Genomic DNA, 22,714 nt, shown 5'->3' on the forward strand with positions numbered 1-22,714 from the left:
GTGCATCAATTTTTTTTTAAATGTACCTTACTAGTTTAAACGTTTTTTAATTTACTTTTCGTCAGTCACTTAATTTGCTCGAGCACAACTACTTGTTAGTACACCAGTTCCAATTGTAACTTTTAGAATTATTTTCTTATGCTACTTTAACCTCTTGAAAACTGCCACATAAAAATGAAGTTTTGAGAAATATTTTCTTGAAGTGTTTTCTTGTATGATAAAAAAAAAACCTTCAATATTTTGAAACTCAAATTAAGTTTTGAGAAAATATTTTCAAAATTAGTTTATTTTCACATGCTATTTGAAAAAACACGACATGATTTGTATAAAGCAATGCATTTTGAAATGTATATGTCAAATTGTGTTATTTTTTAAAATGTTCACGTTAATGGGCTGTCTGTAACAAGTCTGTATCAAGGTAAAAATAAAAAATGTGAGAAAAACAGACAAGTGTTTTTCACAGGACAGCGACAATATGGTTGTATCGCGTCATATTAAAGTTTGCCATCCATTTTGTCACCCAAAACGGTTCCTTCCTTGCTTTATAAACAGTTACAACCACCGCCAATTACAACCTTCAGATAAATACAGTCCACCAAGGGAAGCATACAATGTAAAATATGTATAATTAGAATTGAAGAAAGAATGGCAGATTTTAAATCACAGAACTTTTATTTTTTTTTTCAAAAGGAAGAAAAAAAAAAAAAAGTACACTCATGTTGGAGGAGAAAAAGAGCGAGCAAGGAGGGACAACAGGAGAGGCGTTAAATACAGCTGCTCACTCCAAAGAGCTTCTATCACATGAGCCAAGAAAAAGAATAAGCTTTGTAGTCTACAGCGCCAGGCCAGAGATTGGACACAGGAATCGGCTTCAGTCCACATTTTGAGATAGAGACAGCAAGAGATGAGAAACTAAAAAAAATAAAATAATAAAATAATAAAGTCAAATAACAGGAGGGAGGGCGGCGGCGGCGACAGGACATAGGTCGTCTCTCGAGATTTCGTCGAGGTTTTGGCCAGCAGCAACAGTTTTAGATAAACAGCGGTTAAACCATGGCACAGTGTGTGTGTGTGTGTGTGTGTATATGTTTGCGCGCGTGTGTGTGTGTGTGTAGATGTTTAGGTGGTGGGGTAAAAAATGAAAAATCAAAGAGTGGCCATCTTGTGTTTGAGGGAAGAAGCTGGGAACTTGTGGTGCGTTCAGGAGACATCTGAAAAGAAGACAAAGACAGTGAGAAAGCATGTTTTGGAGTCAGTTTTCAACAAACTAGTAAATTCTAAAAACAAAAAAATGTTAAACAAATGAATATATTGATGTACTTACAACTAGCAGGCCGGGCGCCGTATCTTCGCATGATCTGATCTTGTGTGAATTTCACAAAGGATTCGTATTGTTCTGCGGAGAAAAGACCAAAGCCAAACAGGTTAATCTCGATTTGTGTCTTCAGTGCCATGTGGTTCCCCCAAAAACAGTGGTACACTTCTTTTTTTTGTTTCTCATGTGAAAAGTGTATCACAGAGAATCTAATTGTCATAGTTACCTGAGAGTTTTGTGTTGAGGATCTGTTCGTACTCCTCGCGGATCTTCTCCTCGTGGTCTTTGAGCAAGCGCTCGCACAGGTAGCTCACCTGCTTCAGCGTAAACGAGGGCTGGTCCCGTCTCGAGGCGCCTGATAAAACAAAAAGAAAAAAAAAAAAGCTTACGAAAATAAACATTTTTGCAATATAATCAGTCCCTCTATGAATGCGCAATCGTAACAATTCCCACAAATTCAACCAATCTGTGAATTGTGTGCAAGCTTCCACTTTCCACAACTGTTCCGAGAATTAGCACGAGAATTAGTAGGACAGATAGTCGCTGGGCCAGGCGTCTTCACCTACCTGGTGGGGAGCTGGGGGCATGCAGGGATGAAGAAGGGCTGGCGACGTCAGAGGGTACGCAAGCCTCCGTCTGGTTGAAGGCCCCCTCCAGCTGCCGCCTCCTCTGGATCCTGCTGCACTCCTGGCGCAGGTTTTGGAAGATCTGCTCTGTAGAACGACACACCAAAACAAATGTCAATTCTAACACACATTACTGATGATGATGATGATGATGATGATGATGAGAGCGTGTTTTGTCACTTTCATCTCATCAAGCATCCGGCGGGTTCTCCACAGAGTCACACAAGTCATTTGAAGCAGATGTGTTCTCACTGTTAAGACATTTCAACAAGATCGAAAATGGCCATGTTGTTCCCAATGGCCTGGTGATTCACAACTGCAGATTTACAAAGTAGTGATAACAAGCTAATATGGCATGGTGCGTCACATCACTCTTTAAAGGTTCAAAGTTCAGGGAAATCTCCTATGAAAACTAACTAGCTGATAAGCAAAATGTGAACACCTTATCAAAAGCCCCCTTGGAAAAGTCGCTATATCCAATTTTACTGACTGTGTACTTAAAAGAAAAAAACATTTTCCATATCTCAGCAATATTGACATTTTGTGGGATGTTTTTTTTTATTTTAATTGAGAAATCTGTACAATGTATAGTTTTTTTGTTTTGTTTTGTTTTTTTAAATCAATTTTGCCAGGAGATTTTTCTAATCTTCCATGTTCTTGGTGTATTTTTTTTTAGTTGCTGGATCTTTGTGTACAAATTATTTTGCAGGACCTATGTCAATCTGTTTTAATCTTGCATGATCTCCATGTAAAAAAAACGATTATGCTGGAAATCCATGTAAACCATTTTAAACTTTGCATGATGTCCGTATAAAAAAAAAAAACGTAACTTCCCAGGATACAAAAAAAAAAAAAAAAAAAAACTTTCATTTTTTTTTTCCAGATCCAACATAAAAAGGGAAAAAACGAAATATGAGATCTCCATGCAGAACATTTCAGTGAGCGAGCTCAACAAAAAACGCAACCCCAACCCGTCATTTATCTTGGGTGGGGGTCCAAAGCTGCCCATCAGCTGCTGACAGACGAGGGAAGCATTTGTGGGAGTAACGTACTACAAGCACACACATGACTGGCTTCTACAGTGAGAGAGAGCGAGCGAGCGAGCGAGCGAAAAAAAATAAAATAAATAAAAAAAAGATGTGTCGGTGTATATTTGACTGCCTCCTCATCAGTAGTACAATCTCAACTCTGGGGTGTTGCGCAGTAACAATGGCCAGGCCGAGCACTCACTCACAGACACTTCCTTCCGGAAGTTAGGGGGAAACATGGCAAAAGATCCCGAGCTAAAAGGCTCAGACGATGACCAAACAATGAAGCCGACACGAGATCCAGCAGATAGATTGGACATGGGCGGGTGGGCTGTGCTGTTGAGAAAACCGTGTATGTGTGTGTGAGTGTGTGTGCGTATAAAGGGGAGGGCACTGAAGCGTATGATGGCCCAGTTCAAGTTACAGTAGATCAACAAAAGACGACCATTCGCTTCAAGGGCTGCACTGTTTTTGTACCAATACTGCATTCCAGGAAACTGGGACACGTCTCCATCGGAAAAAGTGCAATGGAACAGTTTCTTTTTATCTTATTTTTTTCAAAGCGCTGTAAATTTTGCTGTTCGTCAGCTCACGTCTCTGGTCATTTTCACGCTAAACATTAGCATTATGCTATCGTTAGCATTCTAGGAAACGGGCAAACCTCTGCGCAAAGAAAAGTTCCATGTAATGCTGTGTTGTTTTTACCGCTTAATTGGAATAAAATCCTGTTTCTTGAGAATTGTTTTGTTAAAAATGTTTTCTAGTCATTAGTGTTAAGGTGTGGGCTATTGTTAGCATTCAAGCAAATGGACATTTCTGCACCAGAAAATGTGTAATTGAACAGTCTGCCTATCCCGCTAAAACTTGGCTGTTGGCTAGTGTCTCTGGATTTTTTCTCCGCTTGATTTTAGAATTCTGCTAAGGGCTGGACGCCAGTGTGAGTTTACAGGAAACTCGGAAATTTTGCCATCAGATCAAGGGCAACGTTGTAAAATTGTGCCATTTGTAAACGCCCTCCCACCCCCAAAAAAACAGACCGCCCGACCGGCTATTTGGCCGCGAGTGGGTGGAGCTTTGTGACAGCTGACATTTAGTTCAAAACAAAAAAAGACTCTTAGACAAAATTCCGTTAGACGTTCATGGCTTATCGCCAAGTCCCATGAGGGCTATCTTTGTGAGATTGATACCTGCTGCGCTGAGATCACGTCTGCAGCTGCCGCGCTGTAATTCAGACAGCCGCAGTGGGCTAGAGTTTTGTTCCTCCAGCACTGACATGACCCAAAATCGTATGCGAGTCGGAATGCATCGTCACCATGGCTAACGTTTGCTCAAGAAGAAGCGAACACGTGTGCTACGTTCAACTACTGTTGTAATGTGCTCAGCCCGAACATTCTTCCTTTTCCGAACCAATTTCAACAATTACATGGACCTCCGATTGCGTTTTCAGCCACCAAATTGTGCAATTTTCATCTAAACCAACTGCATAAATCAAGAGGTTTTTCACGCAAGATCTACTTTTCAAGTAGCCAAGCTCCTCAGAACGAGCAGTTCAGCTTCACCATCGTAAACCTTTTCCAGCCTGCAGTAATACAATCGCAAGACATCAGTCGCCAAACTGAGCATAGCCGACATTCATCAAGCAAATCAATTTCCGGGGTCTGCGTTACCATTTTGCACTAGGGACCAAAATCACATCCACGCACTTAGCAATTTTGAGAGTCGCGGGTGAGCAGGAGCCTATCACAGCTGACTCTAGAATGATTGCCAGCCAATCACTGGGCACATAATCAAGCAACTATTCACATTCACATCTATGGGCAATTTTGAGTCCTCGATGAACCTAAGAAACCGAACGTGGAGGAGCACCGTGACTTCAATAGCCTAAAAATAAACCATTTCAAACACTTAGGCCTAAATCAAACACAAACTGCAAGGAGAAGATTGCAGATTCCTGCCGTGCGTTCTCATATGGGCTCGGAGTAACTATTATATCAAACAATGCCAACCACTGTGTAGGTACAAAAATGAAAATGAGCAAATGGCGATTCGCATGAAATTCAAGTAAACCTTTCCAGGGAGAAAAAGAAAATGTCCAACCCGAAGCAGAAGTATATGATGCATTTGTTCCAAAACAGCTGTCTGCCTGTGTGTGTTCCATCAAACTTGACTAGCATGCAGCGTAATAGATAAGCACCACTCCCTGTGTCGGGCCTTCACGCACGTGCTTAACCAGGTCCCAACTCTGGCAGTTGGCAAATCAAACATATGGCTTTTTCTTTGGCTTTTTGTCATGACGATGCTATTGGAGAAGGGGGACAGTCGCAGAAGAGGAAATGGAACACACTGCGACACGTCTGTCCGGGTTGTGCGGTACAAAATGGTTGCCTAGTAAGGATACTTAAATGTTTGGTTAATCATTTATGATGCAGAGAGTTTTAATTTTGATATTGAGATTTCACTGTACAGTGGATCCCCGCTATTCGAGGGGGATAGTAGTACCGGGCCGGCCCGTGAATAGTGAAAATTGACAGCCACTGAAATGCAGTGGAATTTTTTGGGGAATAGAAAACGAAAAAAATGTTTGAAAAAAAAAGTCACATTAAAAAATTTTTTAAAAGACGCTGGTAAAAATGTAATATGCACTTTCCACGAAAAACAGGGATTAGGTCACCCCCCCAGAAAATATTGAGGGAAAAAAAAAAAAATCCACAAATAGGTGAACCCGCCAGGGGTGCCAAACCACAAGTATGCGAAGTCCCACTGTGTTAGAGTCGTCAGTCGGCATGAACTTCTCCATTTTGCTGTGGCTTGTATTTCTGTCTAATTCCCGTTCTTCCGAGACGGTCTGAAAGTTGACAGCTGTTTAGAGGATTCGCCAAGAAAAGGTGATGCAAAGACCAACTAAAAGCGACACTTTCTCTGAATGCCATGAAATAAGGTGGAATTGTTGATCATATAACAGAGCCCACATAAAAAGACCAAAGGCCCCATGGCAGAAATTGAACAGGAAGTTGGCCAGTCTGGTTTGAAGCAGTTTTGTGCAAACTCCAGGGCTTGTACTTTAAGCAGGCCAATGAACGGCAATGTTTTTTGTCGTCATATAATGTGGGCGGCGCATACCATCAACATTGAACGACCGTTTAGAGATGTCACCACGGCACACAACCAAAAAACAAAACAAAACAAAACAGGAGAAGCGGCAGTAAAACAGGCCAAAATCCAGATGTAAGGTTAGGCAAAAGGCTAGTTTCATAAGAGGTTTAACCGCATGTGTGAGTGTAGAAATAAGTTTTAAGTCAAAATTTAAACATTTCTGCAGCGGGAGCCGTTCTAATTTCCGTAGCGAGGGCACTCCAGAGTACTGGAGCCCGAATAGGAAATGCTCCATCTAGAACCAACCTTCTCACTTCATTTTTAGCTCTCACGAGTGACCAAAAGACCAAAAATGTAGTAAGTATAAGTCTCAGTATGCAGTCATTGGTGAATGGATATTTTTTGCAGCACACCACTGTGCCACGGTACAGTGCTTGGGAATCACTGTCCTAGACAGATGGACGATGCCAAATTACAAAGCGTTTTCACCTACGCCACCAACCATGGGTGGAGTATGGCGTCAAAGTTCATTTGCTGGGGTGATGATGGGTCCCTTCTTCTGCTGTTTGCAGCTTTAATTCCTACCTCTCCACCTCAGTTTATTGAGGAGCGGAGTGAGGGTGAGGCAAAGGCATCAAGAAAATGAACAATGCCCTCCCACCCTCAGGAGGAAAGGAATAATGGAAGCCCCCACCCCACCACCTCAATCCAAGATGATTGTGCCAGCCTCTAATTAGCAGCCTGCAATCCTGGTTAGCATGCCATTGTTTGTTTAACCTTTACCTACCATTTTTCAACCTCTTATATGACGACACATGAGCTCAGCATCACGGCTACGGAAGGAAAACGTTATGTCCACATTAATCAGTGAAATGCTCAACTTCGAATTCAGCATTTGAAGAGAACAAAACGAAGTCGATTTCATAGTGACGCATGTTGGAGTGAAGGCCATTGATGCTATTTTGAATTGAACAAATTAAGAAATATAGGTCATAAATCAACAATAACTCAACGACGACATTCCCCTCGCGGATGTTAGCCTAGCGAGCTAAGCATTAGCTTCCAACCCCCATTCAAGCTAACCACTCCACCCAGATCCCCTCCTCCCTGTGACACCCACCCCAGAAAAGACACACAAAAAAGAAATCAAGTAGAATTAAATCGTACCTGGCGTGAGTCTGTTCTCGCCCGCCACGCTCTGCGGCGACATGGAGTGCGTCGGGCCATCAACGGCGGCGCGGAGGTTGTTGCATCTTTGCGGGGACGGAGTGCCGGGAGTCCCCGGTAGGGGGTTGCACCGTCTCCGCTTGGGAGACTGGGGACTGAGGAGGGCCTCGAACTCCATCGAGCGCTTTAGCGTCGCCCCGCAGGCCATCGTCGGCGGAAAAATTCAACGTCGATCCAATAGAAACGAAATTCAGTGAGTGTTGAAGCCGGTGCCGGGCGTCCTTTTCCGGGCTTCGAGGCGTCCGTTTTCCTTCCCACGACAACGGCTTTTTTTCTTCCCTCTGAGAGCTAAGAGCCGAGTGAGCCTGCTGAATTTTTCAAACGTCACAATGGTGGAGTGTACCAATTGACCAAGAGAGAGCGGGGTCAGTCGTAACGTGGAAAACTCTTGCTTGCTGTCTGTTTTTATTCACCGGTTTATTTAACCACTACGTTTTTTTAGTGTTTTAATTAACACATTGTGAAAAAAAAAATTTCGTTATGAGTTTTGAGTGCCGTTTTCATGACGTTTTTCTAATGAGCCTCCCCTGCGAATAGCGTAATGGTTTGAGTTGAACTCATACCAGTCGCTGGCTGAAGGTAGAGGTGATCAGGTAAACGGCAGCTAACAGAAGCTAAACGTCAAACGTATGGGTGTTAATCTTTTCCCCTTGTGTAACTCAATTTAAATATCACCACGACGCCTTTTAAGAGTCACAAGTCTCAAACAACCCCAAAATGGAAAAGTTCACTTTATTCAATGATCAATATTCTCAACTCAAATTGTATTTATTGAGCACTACAGCAGATGAAACAAAGTGATGTACATAAAAATCTCTGTAAAATACAAGACAATAAACAGTACGAGCTAAAATACACTAAAATATGGACAGATTCTCATGCTGTGTTGAAAGCCAAGAAATAAAAATGTGTACCAGGGGATCATTCCTTAATTTGGGACCAGTGACAGAAAAAGATCTCTTCTTCTGAGTTCCTCCTTAGACTTCGGTTACTCCAAAATTACTGTGTGCATGTAATTAATATTTAATTACATTTGTTCTCAACAGCCAAATGCGATAAGTTGCCGTCTCGTTCTATGGTTATCATCACACCTTTCCCCTTCCTGCAGTGGCATCACAAGAAAATCCATGGAAAAAGCAAGACACAAGATAGTCACGCACAATTTTAATGATTGGGGGCGAGAGTGTTGAAACCTGTAACTTGTGGTGCTAATGCCCTGACTTGTCTCTGTTACTGGCCCACATCAGTGTTGGGAGCTTTTAACCGTAGCCCACTCCCTCCCTTATTAGAACAAAGAATGTTCTAATAGTGTATTGCCCTCACCCTCCCATCCCCAGCAGTCTTTTCTTCCTGGCATGTGCTCCATTTAAATCCCTCTCTGCACAGGGCCTTTGTGGAGTCCAGGCATTCATGTGCAGTTAGCATAGACGCCCCCATCTAAATACTGTACACACACACCCAAGCTCCTGTAGGGCCATACACACACGAACGTCATCATACCTACAAAAAACCAAAAACAAAAAAAACATTGTATTACAAAACAAAAAAATTTTCCCCGAGCATGATCCAACGTCAGCCACTTGAGATTGGCTATCAATAAACATTTGTTGTCACTTTATCGTATAGTTTTGTCAATATAATTTTGACATAATGGGGGCGTGGACTCATGCCAATCGCCCAACTATTTCACTAGGCAGCCGTTTTAGCCACGCCCACTCAAAAATCAAGAACACTGAAATGGTGAAAAACAATTTAACACTCTAGCTTCACAATTCGGTACAACATAGTTTTCAGTCTTTTCACATGCTTTCAACAGATATCTCCAAACGTGTAATGAAGTCAGAAACAAATCTGTGGATTTACAGGGACTATAACTTAAGTTGCGCAAGATTTGTCGAGATCTCGCGTAGTGGCAGTTCGGTCCCTGAGTTTTTTTTTTGTGACTTTTGAGGATAGCTTGTCCAATAAAACACTGTATGCATAGAATTTAAACGAGAACAATGTTGGTCATATTTTACTGAGCAGCCGCGACAGAAGTGTTGCAAAGCTGTAGCTTTGTTGCTAAGCTGCTACTACTATGTTGCAAAGCGAGTATCGCTCTGTGGTGTCATCAATAAAAACATGAAAAGTCGTAAAACTGGATCTGACGTTTCACAAGCTTTGCTGAGGTCTCACGAAATGTTTTGGCGTTCCCGTGTGTAACCTTGTTCAAACTGGCGAACTAGCTTAGCTCCAATCATCTTATGATACATTTTGCTCCTGGATTTAAATGAGCTACATTGGTAAACATTTGATAGAATCTAATTTTATACATAAAGCCCTGGAGAAAAAAAAAAAAAAAGTCCATCCTTGACACTGAAGTAATTTTCTTTCGTTTAATTATTGAAATTGAAGTTAGGGCTGTGGAACTAATCGAATTACAATTACGGTTATTACACAATCATACTTGAATTTAATACATTTGCACCATTTTCTAAAAAAAAAAAAAATCATAACTAATTTTATAAATTTTGTTTGGTCCAAAAGGAACTCACTTACATTTATTTGTCTTGTCTACATTTTCTTGTTTTTTTCTACCAAAAAATAAATGATCGTAGAGATAATCATGATTTCAATTATTACCCAAATAATCGTGATTAATATTATTTTCCATAATCGAGCAGCTCTAATTGCAGTGTTCTCTATTTTTTTCCAGACGAGTTGCTTGTTTGAGAACAACTACTTTTTAGTGTCCTAATATCCAGCTATTGCTTGTCTGTAATTTCCAAAACAGAGCAAAATCGAGAGCTCGGGGCCATTTCCTCGGTTGTACCGTTCTCCATTGACGGTGGTCTTGGGTCCGAATCCTCGCCGGTGGCCTTTTTACACCTGGCGGCCCTGCTGAGGACCTTGAGCTGGTGCAGCAGGGCGAGTCTGAGCTCCCGGCAGCGCAGGGCATATAATAGGGGGTTGACGGCCGAGTTGAGGAGACAGAGGGTGCTGCAGAAGGCGAAGGCCCTCTGCTGCGTGCGGGTCAGCACCACGGTCACGTCGGCCAGCATGAAGGAGAGCGCCGGAAGCCAGCAGCCAACCAGGGTGAGCAGGATCAGTCCGAAGGTGCGCGCCAGCCGGATGTCCATCCTCATGCGGGCGTGGCCCGCCCCCACCGCCCCCTGGAGGTTGCTCATGGAGGCCTCGTGGCGGTGGGCTTTCCACAGGATCAGGACGTAAGCGCCCAGGATAAGCGCCAGGAGGACCAGGATGAAGCTGGTCCAGCAGGCCAGGTAGCCCTGACTGATGTAGGGGAAGAGGCGGGAGCAAGGCGACGCCAATCCGCTGGGGCACGTCCAGCCCATCAACGGCAGTGAGGAGATGAAGACGGTGGCGCTCCACAGGGCGAGTAGCCCCAGTAGAGCTCGACGGCGGGTCAGCAGCGCCTTGTAACCGGACGGCCGGTGCATGCACAGATAGCGGTCCAGGGCGGTCAGCAGTAGGCTGCCCACCGAGTTGGTGAAGGCCATGGTGACGCCGCCCAGCTTGAACAGGTAGGCGGTAGGGCCGTCGCTGCGGCGAAACAGGTGGAAGTCCAGGAAGCTGGTGGTGAAGAAGCAGCTGGCGAAGACGTCGGCTAGCGCCAGGTTGCCGATGAAGAGGTAGGAGGGACGCTGGCGCAGCGAGGTGGTCGCAGCGATCAAGCCGAGGATGACGGCGTTCTCCAGCAGCGTGATGGGCCCGGCCAGGAAACAGATGGAGCCGATTGCAGACTTCTCTGCCGCGATTAGCACCATGTAGCATTCCAGGTTCTCGCAGGACCTGTTGACTGGGAGAAAGTCTTCATCAGAGGTGGGTATTTTACTCAATTTGGCTGGTTCGCCGGCTCTCATCATACTGTACAAATACAGTATGTGCTCCTTACAAATGTGGCACCATTTAAAAAAAAAAAAAAAAAGGGCTTTCCAATGGTACAGAGATGGACACTTGAGTCAAAGACTCGGGACTTAATTTGAGACGTGATTAGGTGCTATACAGTACATACAGGTTGGATCAATTGGCCAGTACAGTGAACGTGAATTCCAGACCCACCCACAATAGGTGAAACTTCAGTCCAGGGTGTACCCTCCCTCTCACCCTATAGTCAGCTGAGACAAATTTCAGCTCACCCATCATTCCTTACCTATTAAAGCCGACATGTTTTCCTCAACTTGGGTGGGTCCTAAAGAAGTGGGAACGTCCCATTCCTCCATTTTAGCCCTTTAGCTTTGCAACCTGGTTGTCTTTGTATCTCTTTAAAAGAGGGAAAACACAGACAATTCCACTCAACTTTATTTCTACAGCACTTTAACAACAACGGAAGCTATAACAAAGTGCGGACAAGGATGGTAAGACTTGTTTAAGGACATGACGGTTTCATCAGTTACTATGAAGAGGTCAAGAATTTTCCAAAATGGCTGCCAGCAATTGAACTATTCTGACATCACACATCAAATTTGACAGAATTTTTTGGGGGGAATATATGCCTTCTAAAGTTGTGCAAAATGGAATTATTATTACTACTATTATTATTTATTATCAGGCACGTACTGGGACCAAAATTTGGCCCGGGAATATTCTTCGACAGCTGGGTGTGGGCGTGGTTTTCGCACCCGGCGGTCATGCTCCGTAACGTAATAGACAAAGGGGCGGAATGGGGTTCGTTCAGCGGACGTCACACTACGAAAGTTAATCAGCGTGGGGAGGCGGTCATCACATGGTTTGACCGGCCCGGAAATTGACCGGCCGTTCGGGGAAAAAAAATAAACCCATTTTCCTGAAATTCCCGATGGCCAGCACGCCCCTGATTAATGTCAAGGTGGACTGCTTTATTGAATTTAATTTTGACTTGTGCGGGTGCTTACCAGTATATTTTTTTTATAGAATCATCACAACACACCCACAGCATAATTTGTGTTAATACTGATTGTTTTTACATGTTTAATATCAGTAATCGACTTGCTTTGGTATGAAAGTTAAGAATACTAACATTGCCAGTACGGTCAATATACGGTTTTAGGATGGCCACAGTTTGAATGGGTTATTTCAAATGGGGAAATTAGTTTTTGAGGTAATTGGCCAGTGCCCCTAGCTCATATTGTGTTTGAGATTAGAAGTTTCACTACCACAACAATAAAATATGTACAGTAATCACGTTATGACTGTCATATATAAAGAGCCAAATGTCAAACCTCATGGGCGCCAACCAGTGCAACCTTTTCCACTCCGACAGCAATTAAGGGCGGGCGCTTCCTGCTGAGGGACTGCGGGGGGGAAAACAACAACAATAATAAGCATAAAATGTAATTACACGTCCTCTATGTCAATATTGAACTTAGACCTGAGAGGGAACATTGACATTTTTAAGGCAAAGCGGAACGTCATTTGGAGCTCAAAGCAAACAGATAAAATGCTCATTATCGTGCTGAACAGATAGATAGGGACTCGAACGTGGTGGCCATACAGAGGGTGACTTGAATATATTTTTAAAACATGTATTTAGTTTATATACAGTACAAAAAAAAATAAATAGATATATTATGAGTCACCAAACTCACTTTTTGGTCTATTTTCAAAAGGCTGCAGTTCAGTTCCTGGAAATGAGGATCTACAAGGCTCCCCCCTGGTGGACGCATGAGGGAGTCTACTTGTAATCAGAAAGTGAAGGGCAGTCATCTTTTATCAATCCTTTCCCCTATATGCAATCAATAGATTGAACAAATGTAAAAGGATTTGGGTCGGATTAAATAATGCAGCCATTAATGGGAGTGGCCCATTAGAGTCATATTTCTAGGGAACTATAAATCCATTCTACTAGAAGGTACCTGTTTTTAAGAGGTCTGAAATGAAAACATATTTAAACATGTAGATTCATATAATATATACACTACATATACAATATATACTAAATTAATGAAACTGACATGACAGTATGATATGCATATAACACATTAAATAAAGTATGTCAAAATAAACATAAACGCATAATGCATCTAAAGTAACAATATAAACGTGATATATTCTCGAATCATTATTATAATTATACAGGTATCATTTTGATATAACATATTCAAATACAGTATAAGTACATGAAATGTGAATAAATAAAACTAAAATATCAAGGAAAATCTATTTGGAACACATCAAAGTGAAATATAATTTAGTACAGAGAAAATACTAAATAAAATACACATAAATAATATGGAAACATCAAATCAATCATTTAAATACGATATCAAATCAGCTAATGTATTCAAAACAATGTAAATAAACAATACTAAAAATATCAAAATATGTGTATTAATAATCTATCTTTTATGAGGATTCAAGGACACTTAAAAATAAAACCACACTCCTAATACAAATCTATTGTTTAAATATAATTTTAAAACCAAGATGATTCTGTGTCTTTAAAAAAAGACGTGGAATAAAGAAGAATGCAGAAGTGCTCCAGTTTTGGGAAAGTCGATTTTTGCTCACTTCCTATCAAAGAAACAAAATACACCGCACATCCGTTTGTCACAGCTGAAATATGACGTGGAGTTTCCACACGCAACTTAGCTCAGCAGAAATCAGTCATCAGAAAAGGATGAAGACTCCCAAACGTATTGCTCAACAGCCTTACATCAGCAAACTGAACAATTTGTGTGTAAAGAATCTCACAGGGGCTGCTTACCTGTTGCTGTTTGCCTTGCCAGCACAAGAGTTGGGCGAGGGAGGAGAGCAAATAAGAACAAGTGCACAGAGAGAGAGAGGGAGGGAGATAGGGAGGCAGCAAATGATGACAATGATGACAGGATGAAATAATCAGCTTGAGGTGACAAATGTATTCAGGCCTTGCTGGTCAATTCAAATGGAACCCCGTATTTCACCACTGTGGCAAGAATTGAAGAAAAGAGGCAATTATTTCAAACAGAGATCCTGTAAAGTTGGAACATCTCAGAAAAAAAACGGCTTTGTGCTCTTCCCGAAACACCGTAAAATGCCACAAGATGGTGTCAAAGCACTATAAAATAGGAAAGAAGTATAGTACAGTGGACCACCGCATACTCGTGGTGTTTTTAAAAAAAATTGTTTTACAAATATTTCTACATTTTTTTTGGGGGGGGGGGCGGGCAAGGGAAAGTATTTGTTGGGGAGTGACAATTGCCGGAGAAGTCCGTGTCAGGTAAACGTCACACGTTGGTGCCGTTTACGCAGAACGGCGATACACACAAGGTGTGAAAATGCAAATTTGTAAAGGCTGTGTTAAAGGCTTTAGGGTTTGGTTACATCACCAAGTGCCGCCTGTACGGATTGTGTCTTATAATAGAGCAGCCACATATTGCTCCCACCGCTCTCCGTGATTGCTTTCCATTCACTCTCATTAATTGAAAGCACGTATCCAAGACGGATGGGCTACACTTATTTGCTATTTTTTTTTCCGATCATACCATCTTAGCATGGCGTCAAAGTTTAAGAATCGTTTTGTGGCTTCTCGTAAACAGCAACATTTTCCCACCAGTTTCACCCACTGGCACGATGAGCAGCAGGTGCCACAGAAGAATTGCAAAGATTTTTTTTTAGCCTACACTTTTGAGGGTGGGGCATGGCGTCAATGTTTGACCAATTTGGGGGATTCGCCATTACGGTAGGAATAGAGTGCGATCCGCAGATTCTCACATTATACAGTCCCCTCCCAAACTATTGGTATGGCAAGTTCAGAATTCCAGATTTCATGTTACAGATACAGGTGTATAGCATAAAATGTAACCAAACATAATTTGTGTGCTGGAACGGATTCATTTCATTTCCATTCATTTCAATGGGAAAATTGACCTTGATTTACATCTAAAACTCCATTCCATATAAAACCCTCACTCCCCAAAAATGCTCTCGTAGCATATGTGCTGTTAACACTGCTCCAGTCAATTTACACCAGCGGAGTCAGTACTTAAAAGGGAAGTCAACACAAACATATTTTTTTAAAGAATATGTTCTATGCAAGCCCAATAGTTGAAACAAGGCATTTTGATAAATATTGTGTTTGTAGAATAAGAGTTAATCCACCCGTTTTTAGCATCTCTAGGGGCGGCCATTTTGTGACTTGCTATCGACTGAAAATGACATCACAACTGCTCAGGGCTCAGGTAACAACCAATCACGGCTGACCTGTTTTCTGAAGCTGTGCCGTGATTGGTCTTCATCTGAGCCCTGAGGATCTGAGATGTCATTTTCAGTCGACAGAAGTGACAAAATGGCCGACCCTTGAGATGGCTCAAAACGGGTGGATTTTGCATTCACATCGCATACTTTGTGCGCTGACGAAGGCTATTAAAAAGCTGGTGTCATCTTGGAAGACAACCAGATGTGCGGAATTCCTTTAAGTACTTTAAGACAGTGACATCACAAACTGCTGGCCTGGAATGTATATTACAGTGCCTTCAAGCGTTTTTCCAAATCATGTCCAGACACGTAAAGGAAGGGCGTAGCGGTACACATATTCGTAAGCTTTCGGCATGAAACATTTGGAACGCCGGGGTAGAGGTCGAAAAAGTTCCCACACCCATTTAGGTCAGGCACAAGAAGCAAGTCGGAAGCCACTGCCCCGCTCGCTAGCCACATGGCTGTTCCACAGACAAACAATGCAGCTCAGCTTAGCCTCTGGCTAATAGACGTCATTCAGTATGTGAAATGCGGTCACTCGTTTACAATGAAACCGGCGCAGCAAGTACATGATTATAGTGTTGCAAACAACTTTGGCCTGCATTTAAACAGCCTCTCCCAGCCTCTTCAAAGGTAAACAAATGCAGCAAAAAAATAATATTAATTGTTTTTAGCGCATAAGTTATTCTGTTAAAACTGTTAGTGTTGGATTTGTCCACTATTCAACTGTTATTGTACTTTCCTAAAAGCACAAGATTTTCGCCCTTATGTTGCTTGTTGTTTATTCAAGAATTTGCGGCTGGGACTTTTTGTCATTTTAAATGTCATTAAATGGGTGCACACAAAGACAAAACACTTTTGTTTTGCATTTTGGTCCCTTACAATAACAACTGTGAACTGAGCCATGACCTTCAAACAGCGATAGGGAACCAACCAATTCTGTTGTTATTCTAAGCGAAAGAAGGACCTTGTTTTTTTTTTTCTTTTTTAATCAGTTGTCCTTGAGGAACTCCATCTGAATGTTATGAAATCTCAATGTGGGAAAACAGTTTCGACGCCTCCTCTTCTGGATCATGTAACGCATGTAAACGGCCTATTGATTCGCTTGGTGGCCACAGTCAGCACGTCTATCACACACTGAGGGGCCTCGAGTGAACTTGCAGAGAAAAGTTAGTAAGCGTGTCATGTTTTTGCTTTCCGAATCAAATGACATGCATGTTTTTTTTTTTTTTTCCCTATCGGTGTCATGTTTACGCCGACAAATATGGTGACGTGGCCTTCTGCCGGGTCGACGCAACCTGCAGGAGGCCTTGCCGCTGACCTACTTTCCATACATAGTTTGGGACTCGTGATTATCGACTCCGCCCATCCCCCCCGAAGCCTTGCAGTGTGCTCTGTTGTTGTGCAACTTTTAAAAGTCCACTCACTCGCTTCAGTGGAGGAAAGCCACTCTTGACTGACTGATCCTGCACTCGTGAGGCATCAAACTGGTTGTTGTTGTTGTTTTTTTTTTTTTTACCGTTTAAGTGCAACCACGGTCAAGGTCGTAGTAGCCGACCGTGACGTAAGGAATAGCACAAGTGGTACAAATGCCATATGTGGGGCCCCCAAACGGAGGAGGGAAAGTTGTTTGGAAGCTATGTTACTGCTCTAATTACGGAGTGGGAGGCAGTTACACTTCCTGTCCCTGACTGTCATAGCATTTACACAATACGCAACCAACTGAAAAACAGTTTCCCTTCCTTGCGTGGGACTCTCCCAGTGCTCCGGCTTCCTCCTACTTTTCAAAACATGCAAGTTAGGTTTACTGGTAACCATAAATTGACAATCATCATCTCTGTAAACATAATAACTTTGATAAAATTGAGTCTTGTTTGTTGATTCCACAGGTCCATTATTGTTTCTGTCGTGAGGTCATGCGCTTGTTGGCCCAGTAAATATGACATTCCAGTCTTATCACTACTTTTTATTACCTCTCCGTGCTACACCTGACTTGTGTGTCCTCCTCACAATGTTCAAGTCCAATTCAAAGTCACCCTGTAAAAGGTTGCTAACACACCTCAACTTGCATAATATTTCGTCCCTCCTGGTCCCACATTTTAATGGCAACTTTTTTTCTCTTTGCATTGAATTGTATCGTTTGGATGTTGGGAGTAAATTTAAATTCGAGGCTTATCTGTTTCATCCCCCCAAATTCTGACATTTTCCACTGGTCAAGCTTAATATTTTCAGTGAATTATCTCAAACATTTGGTCTTTCTTCGAAGTAGGCTGAAACAGTGGCTATTGCAGAAAAAAAAATAATTTACACAATTTAAACCAACGTGGAGTTTGATGTTGTCAAGCATAATGTCCACTATGTCATAGTGAAATACCCAAAAAAATCAATTGATATTGAAATTTCGTATCACTTAATAACCACTTATTACACACATTGTAGATAGAAGAACAGCGTTTGGGACATTCAGAAATCATCTAAAAGAAGGAAACACATTTTAAGAGAGATGAGGCAAACCAAATGCAGTTGGCTGACTTGAATCCAAAAACTCAAATGTTGTGGTGAGTTGAGGGGTGGGGGGATGGGTTTCATTTCCAGCCTGTTGCAGCTGTTTCGACCCACAATGAAACACACAAGCGTCAAAGAGAAGATACTAAAACGCCTTGTTTCATCGAATGTTTTTTTTAAAACCGATTTCGACAAACATCGACATTACATAACGTTTAATCCGCTGCTAAATGTGGCCTTTCCGTATCGTATGTCTTGTATAATTACATTGCGTTACCCAACAACAAATTCAGAAAGCAAAACAGCTTTGTACAATCGACGTGTGGTGTATTTTTCGTGTTTTCTTGCTTCTTTCTTCTCTATGAGGAAAATGCGGAAAGCACAAAGGCGAAGACAAGTCGGCCACTGACGTCACTGGTCTGGCAACAAGAATGTATGCGTCCGTCTCACTCGCCGCTGATTGGCCCGGGCCCTTCAAGCTCGCGATGTGATTGGTCGGATGCGGGCTGCCACTAGCTACATAGACGAGCTGAAGGCGACATTTTGTAGCAATTCGGACGCAGTCGGAAAAGAAGACGAGAGAGAAGGGAGGCGATTGCTTTCCTAAGTTTTGTTTTCCCATCGACAAGGGTGACCACCAACCGAATTTGTGGGGATTACGAACGAGGGATATCCGTTTCGCTGAAACATCAGACCGGACGAAAGGCTTCGACGATCAAGCCTGAAGAAGTCGGTAAGAGACTTATTTTTCTTCCTCTTGGTCGCCGTTAGAGAGTCAAAGCTTCTTTGTTTTTGTTCTCTGCCTAAGTACATTGACCTACAACGGAGACGGCGAATTGAGACGACCTCGTCGCTTTATTCGATTAATTAACACGTACTAACGTTGATAGCAGAAAGTAATTACCGATGTGAAATGGACCTTTACCGAGCGAACCTGCGTCACAACAGGAAGTGTACGCTGAAATGGCTAATCATGGAAGTTGTTGTGTAACTACGACGATTTTAATTCATTATAGGTCCCGCGGCTTCGTGGTGTATCGTGTGCGCCGAGGTGAATTCATGTTCAGCTCGGCTCCGCGACCAAGCGACGCCCATTGGCACTCGACGACCGCCAGCCCGCCACGCTCGACGGGACAAAGACCGCTCGATACCAGCAAGAGGAGACCCGACGACGACAACACCAGCGTCGACTGTTCTCGGAGACGGAGGAGGCCGTTTAAAGGCGAAAGACAGACGAAAAGGACGAGGAAGAGGGACCTCTTCCTGGGCAACTTTGTGGCAACAAAGAGGTGCGTGCCGTGAGCTTGTTTTCGTCTTTTAGGGCTGATGGGGGAGGGGTGGCTGGCGCTGGGTGCTCTGCCGCACGTAGGCAAAGGGCTGGCTGCATTTCAACGGGCAGAGTTGTTATGCAATTAAGGAGGAACTTTTAAATCTGAGATTGTAGGGATTTTTTTTTTTTATACTTAAATATTTTTGGAGAGACTAATTGCCGGCAAACATTCACAATTTATTTTCGAGAAATCACAATTATTTTTGCCATTCTCTATTTTGCTATTTCATCCTATATGAGAATTATTTTTAATCTGCCTGTGACGAGTTTCACGTACGCAGGACTAGATCTTCACAAAAACAATGAAATGCCACTAGCTGCTATTTAAAACTGGACGCATTTTACAGATGTGTGCCATAATGTCAGCAGATAAACAAACACTACACACACCAGGCTGTCACCTCCTGCTCAAAGGCAAATTCTAATGCGCTTATTCAGTGAAGAATTTTATATCATGAAGAATTATTAAACTCATAGGAGTATATAAAGATGCGTTAAGTTGCTAAAGTCCGCAGAAATCTGTTTTAATGAGTTTGCCAATAAACATCCACTGCAATAGCACCTCATAGAAATCACTTTGCGTGCGCCCCTCATCTGTTGCGGTTTACTCCATTCGTTTTTGTAGACGAAGAAAACTGATGTATGATACAAATTTAAAGCCACTGCTCCTTCACTGGGGGATACAACTTAATAATGAAATTGTTACCTTGCGGGGTTAAACTATAAAGAACACCAACATATGAGGTCTTTGGGAAGTTAAGCTACAGCCATGGAGTGCTACACAGCATTATGTGGAGAATGGGATGAAAATTGATTCATTCACTGCCGTTGACAAATGTATTTGTCACAGTCCAGCGATTCAATCCCAGGAACTTGTGTTTTCTATTTTTTCAAACGTTAGGGTAGAAGATGTCTGGCAGTGAATGCGTTAAGACTATTAATCTTTATTTTCAACTGTGAGGGCCACTAGCCAATAATTTTTCAGTGTCCAAAACTAACACCCCTGTACCTGTGTACTTAGGTGACAGTCAGAGTGAAGCATCATGGGAGGTGGAGGCGGAGAGCGGTGCAGTAACATTCCGGGCCCCCACCATGAGCGCTCCAAGAAGAAGAACCAGCAGCTGGGCCGAACCAAGCAGAGGGGCCGCGACCAGAACGGCAACGTGACGTTGGCGTCGGCCGCAGGGGCCGGCGGCGTCCTCCACCACCACCACCACCGCCGCAGCAGCGACAAGGGCGTCCTGGCGTACCAATGCTCCCCGGAAGCGCGGCAGGCCGAGGCGGCGGCTTCCATCGCCCGTCTGGCCGCCGCCTACCAGCAGGACTGGGAGGGGGCCATGTCCCACATCAACACGCTGCTGAGTGCCCGGGGCAGCCCCAGCTACGCCGGGCCCAAGTTCAGCGAGCCGCCCTCGCCCAGCGTGCTGCCCAAGCCGCCAAGCCACTGGGTGTCCTTCCCCATGAGTGCCGGCGAGAGCAGGGAGATGATGACCTTCCAGCTCAAGAGCCTCTTAAAGGTGCAGGCCTGATGGGGAAAACAGCTGTAGCACACTTTTTAATGAGATATTTTTTTTTGTAACAAATCAGATATTACAGTCCTCTTGCCTTGCTGGTGACGACAAAGCGGATACCCCAATCCCTTTTTTTGCATCGGTTTTTGTTCTTTTTATTTTGGCTATCAAAGCAGAATTGGTGCACTTCTTTTTCCAAGTTAACTTAATTTCTGTCCACTACTGTGGACAAATACAGCTGTTTTTATTTTTATACTCTAAAATGGGTTGCCAGCAAATCTCCTTTTTTGTAGCACATTTCAAAACGAGAGCCCTTCCGGCATTCTCGTTTTAAAACAGTAGGACACTCAACTGCGATTCTGCAGGGAAATCACGTGAACATTCTTTTTAATGGCGTTTGATGAAAAGTTGGTATCATGGCACACCGGGCCTTAGGCGGTCGACTCCTGTGTACCCTTTTTTTATTGCGCTGTGCGCACATGCACTACAGGAGGCGAGCTGCTCTAAGGCCTGGATGGCACTCATGTTCACACTGCCTCTCAAAGACAACATTTTTCCGCTCTCGCTCTTGTTATTGTCCTCCTTTTTGGAGGGAGTATCCCGAAGGGGGCGACGCCCGTGTGTGTAAAATGCCAGCCGGGACAGACACTCACTCAGTGTGAAAGTGTCAATGTCCCCATGTGAAAGGCGAAAAGGCGGACAAATGGTGGGTCTTTCGTTCGTAGTGTGTCCAAGTGGTCTTGTTGTGCTTTGGTGGTGCCGTGCGTTAACCAAAGCTGTCCCCTCCCCCAATGTTCCAGTGACTCTGTCTCATCTTGTAACGCCCACTTGTGCCGCCTTAACACGCGGAAGAGGACCGATCCGTTCGGTCCTGTGTGCGGCACAATTTGGCGCTGAAAAGACGAGACCGCGTCGCCATTTTGTCACGTGACGAGCATAGTGCGTTGTTTTGTGTTCCATCATGAGTTTGAGCCCATTTTGCACTGCACTTGCTCCAGATGTGTTGCTGTTACAGGCTGCGACGTTGTTGAATCAGACGCGTGATCGACTATCTTGTTTTCCTCCTCACGTGAGCCGCTTTTTGTTTGTGATTTGTTGTTGCTTTCCCTGTGCAGAATTCAATCTGCTTCATAGCCAGACTAAAGACGACAAAACCTCATTTATCATGTCTTTCAGGAGCCATGTAAATACTAATAACGATGACATGTATAAAGTTCTTGTAGCATAATGTACATTTGCAGGCCGAGACTGCGGCGGAGGCTTGCAGACGAAAAGTATTTTTAGTACTAATGATAACACTGAATGTATGGGACGCATGTCGTCTCGACTTTGTCGATGCTGAAGAATATTTTTGTTAAGAAAAAGAAAAACCAAGCATTTGCCAGTATGAGAGCCCTGCACTGAAGTCTTTCGGGAGATCTTGCACATGTTTTTTTTCATGATTTTGTATGATGCAGTGTAGGGTGAAAGAAGAGTTTACAATTGGAACCGGGGAGATTTGCTGATGCATGACATTTATCTGGATGAATTTGTAACTGAGGTATGCCTAAATTAATGCCCCCATCAATTTGGAATATTTTTGTCTGAAATGTTTTAGAAGCCCCCCTCTTGGCTGTTCTTCCGCCAGCCGGCCCCCCCCCCTTTTAAAGAAGTATTTGCTATGTTGTTTATCCAGATAAGTCATGCATTGGAGTTTCCTCATGCTAAATTAGAACTTGTCTTGTCATGAATTGGATTTGAATTTGTCCTCACTGATGTTGTCATTGTATGTGGAAAGAAGAAAATGCCCTGTTTAAAATTGGTAACAATTGGTTTAAAGAATATGAAAAAACACCCTCTTGATGATTTGATGAGAAATTTTACAAAAAATGAAATAAAGTCCCTTCCCCTTCCCCCCCAAACCATTTTTCTTGATTTCTTTTTAT

The 22,714-nt window shown here is 43.0% G+C and overlaps 3 protein-coding genes across 3 annotated transcripts; 1 reads left to right on the top strand and 2 right to left on the bottom strand.

Annotated features, from left to right (window-relative positions):
- Positions 1 to 650: 650 nt before the first annotated feature.
- akirin1 (akirin 1) lies at positions 651 to 7,625 on the bottom strand. Its single transcript, XM_086038603.1, has 5 exons — positions 7,230 to 7,625; positions 1,882 to 2,028; positions 1,542 to 1,670; positions 1,325 to 1,396; positions 651 to 1,211 (listed from the first exon to the last, which is right to left on the bottom strand). The coding sequence occupies exons 1-5, from the start codon at positions 7,435 to 7,437 to the stop codon at positions 1,201 to 1,203; spliced, it is 567 nt and encodes a 188-aa protein (XP_085894729.1). The 5' UTR covers positions 7,438 to 7,625; the 3' UTR covers positions 651 to 1,200.
- A 1,019-nt stretch (positions 7,626 to 8,644) lies between these two features.
- cnr2 (cannabinoid receptor 2) lies at positions 8,645 to 12,933 on the bottom strand. Its single transcript, XM_086038244.1, has 5 exons — positions 12,857 to 12,933; positions 12,491 to 12,562; positions 11,443 to 11,552; positions 10,102 to 11,088; positions 8,645 to 8,789 (listed from the first exon to the last, which is right to left on the bottom strand). The coding sequence occupies exons 3-5, from the start codon at positions 11,510 to 11,512 to the stop codon at positions 8,698 to 8,700; spliced, it is 1,149 nt and encodes a 382-aa protein (XP_085894370.1). The 5' UTR covers positions 11,513 to 11,552; positions 12,491 to 12,562; positions 12,857 to 12,933; the 3' UTR covers positions 8,645 to 8,697.
- A 5,536-nt stretch (positions 12,934 to 18,469) lies between these two features.
- pnrc2 (proline-rich nuclear receptor coactivator 2) lies at positions 18,470 to 22,690 on the top strand. Its single transcript, XM_086039392.1, has 3 exons — positions 18,470 to 18,681; positions 18,965 to 19,237; positions 20,300 to 22,690. Exon 3 carries the CDS (start codon positions 20,322 to 20,324, stop codon positions 20,805 to 20,807), a length of 486 nt encoding a protein of 161 aa, XP_085895518.1. The 5' UTR covers positions 18,470 to 18,681; positions 18,965 to 19,237; positions 20,300 to 20,321; the 3' UTR covers positions 20,808 to 22,690.
- The last annotated feature ends 24 nt before the right edge of the window (positions 22,691 to 22,714 follow it).

The sequence above is a fragment of the Filicampus tigris genome, chromosome 8 (genome assembly GCF_054856515.1).
Source record: "Filicampus tigris isolate MCC_2025a chromosome 8, RoL_Ftig_1.0, whole genome shotgun sequence".
Taxonomy (NCBI): domain Eukaryota; kingdom Metazoa; phylum Chordata; class Actinopteri; order Syngnathiformes; family Syngnathidae; genus Filicampus; species Filicampus tigris.

Excerpts from the sequence above, each read along its gene's own strand:
- pnrc2 (XM_086039392.1), top strand. The coding sequence starts at position 20,322 with ATGGGAGGTGGAGGCGGAGAGCGGTGCAGTAACATTCCGGGCCCCCAC.
- akirin1 (XM_086038603.1), bottom strand. The coding sequence starts at position 7,437 with ATGGCCTGCGGGGCGACGCTAAAGCGCTCGATGGAGTTCGAGGCCCTC. Across the intron at positions 2,029-7,229 it reads CGAGAACAGACTCACGCCAG|AGCAGATCTTCCAAAACCTG; the intron begins GTACGATTTAAT and ends GTCGTTCTACAG. Across the intron at positions 1,671-1,881 it reads TGCCCCCAGCTCCCCACCAG|GCGCCTCGAGACGGGACCAG; the intron begins GTAGGTGAAGAC and ends TTGTTTTATCAG.
- cnr2 (XM_086038244.1), bottom strand. The coding sequence starts at position 11,512 with ATGGAGGAATGGGACGTTCCCACTTCTTTAGGACCCACCCAAGTTGAG. Across the intron at positions 11,089-11,442 it reads AAACATGTCGGCTTTAATAG|TCAACAGGTCCTGCGAGAAC; the intron begins GTAAGGAATGAT and ends ACTTTCTCCCAG. Across the intron at positions 8,790-10,101 it reads ACCACCGTCAATGGAGAACG|GTATGATGACGTTCGTGTGT; the intron begins GTACAACCGAGG and ends GGTTTTTTGTAG.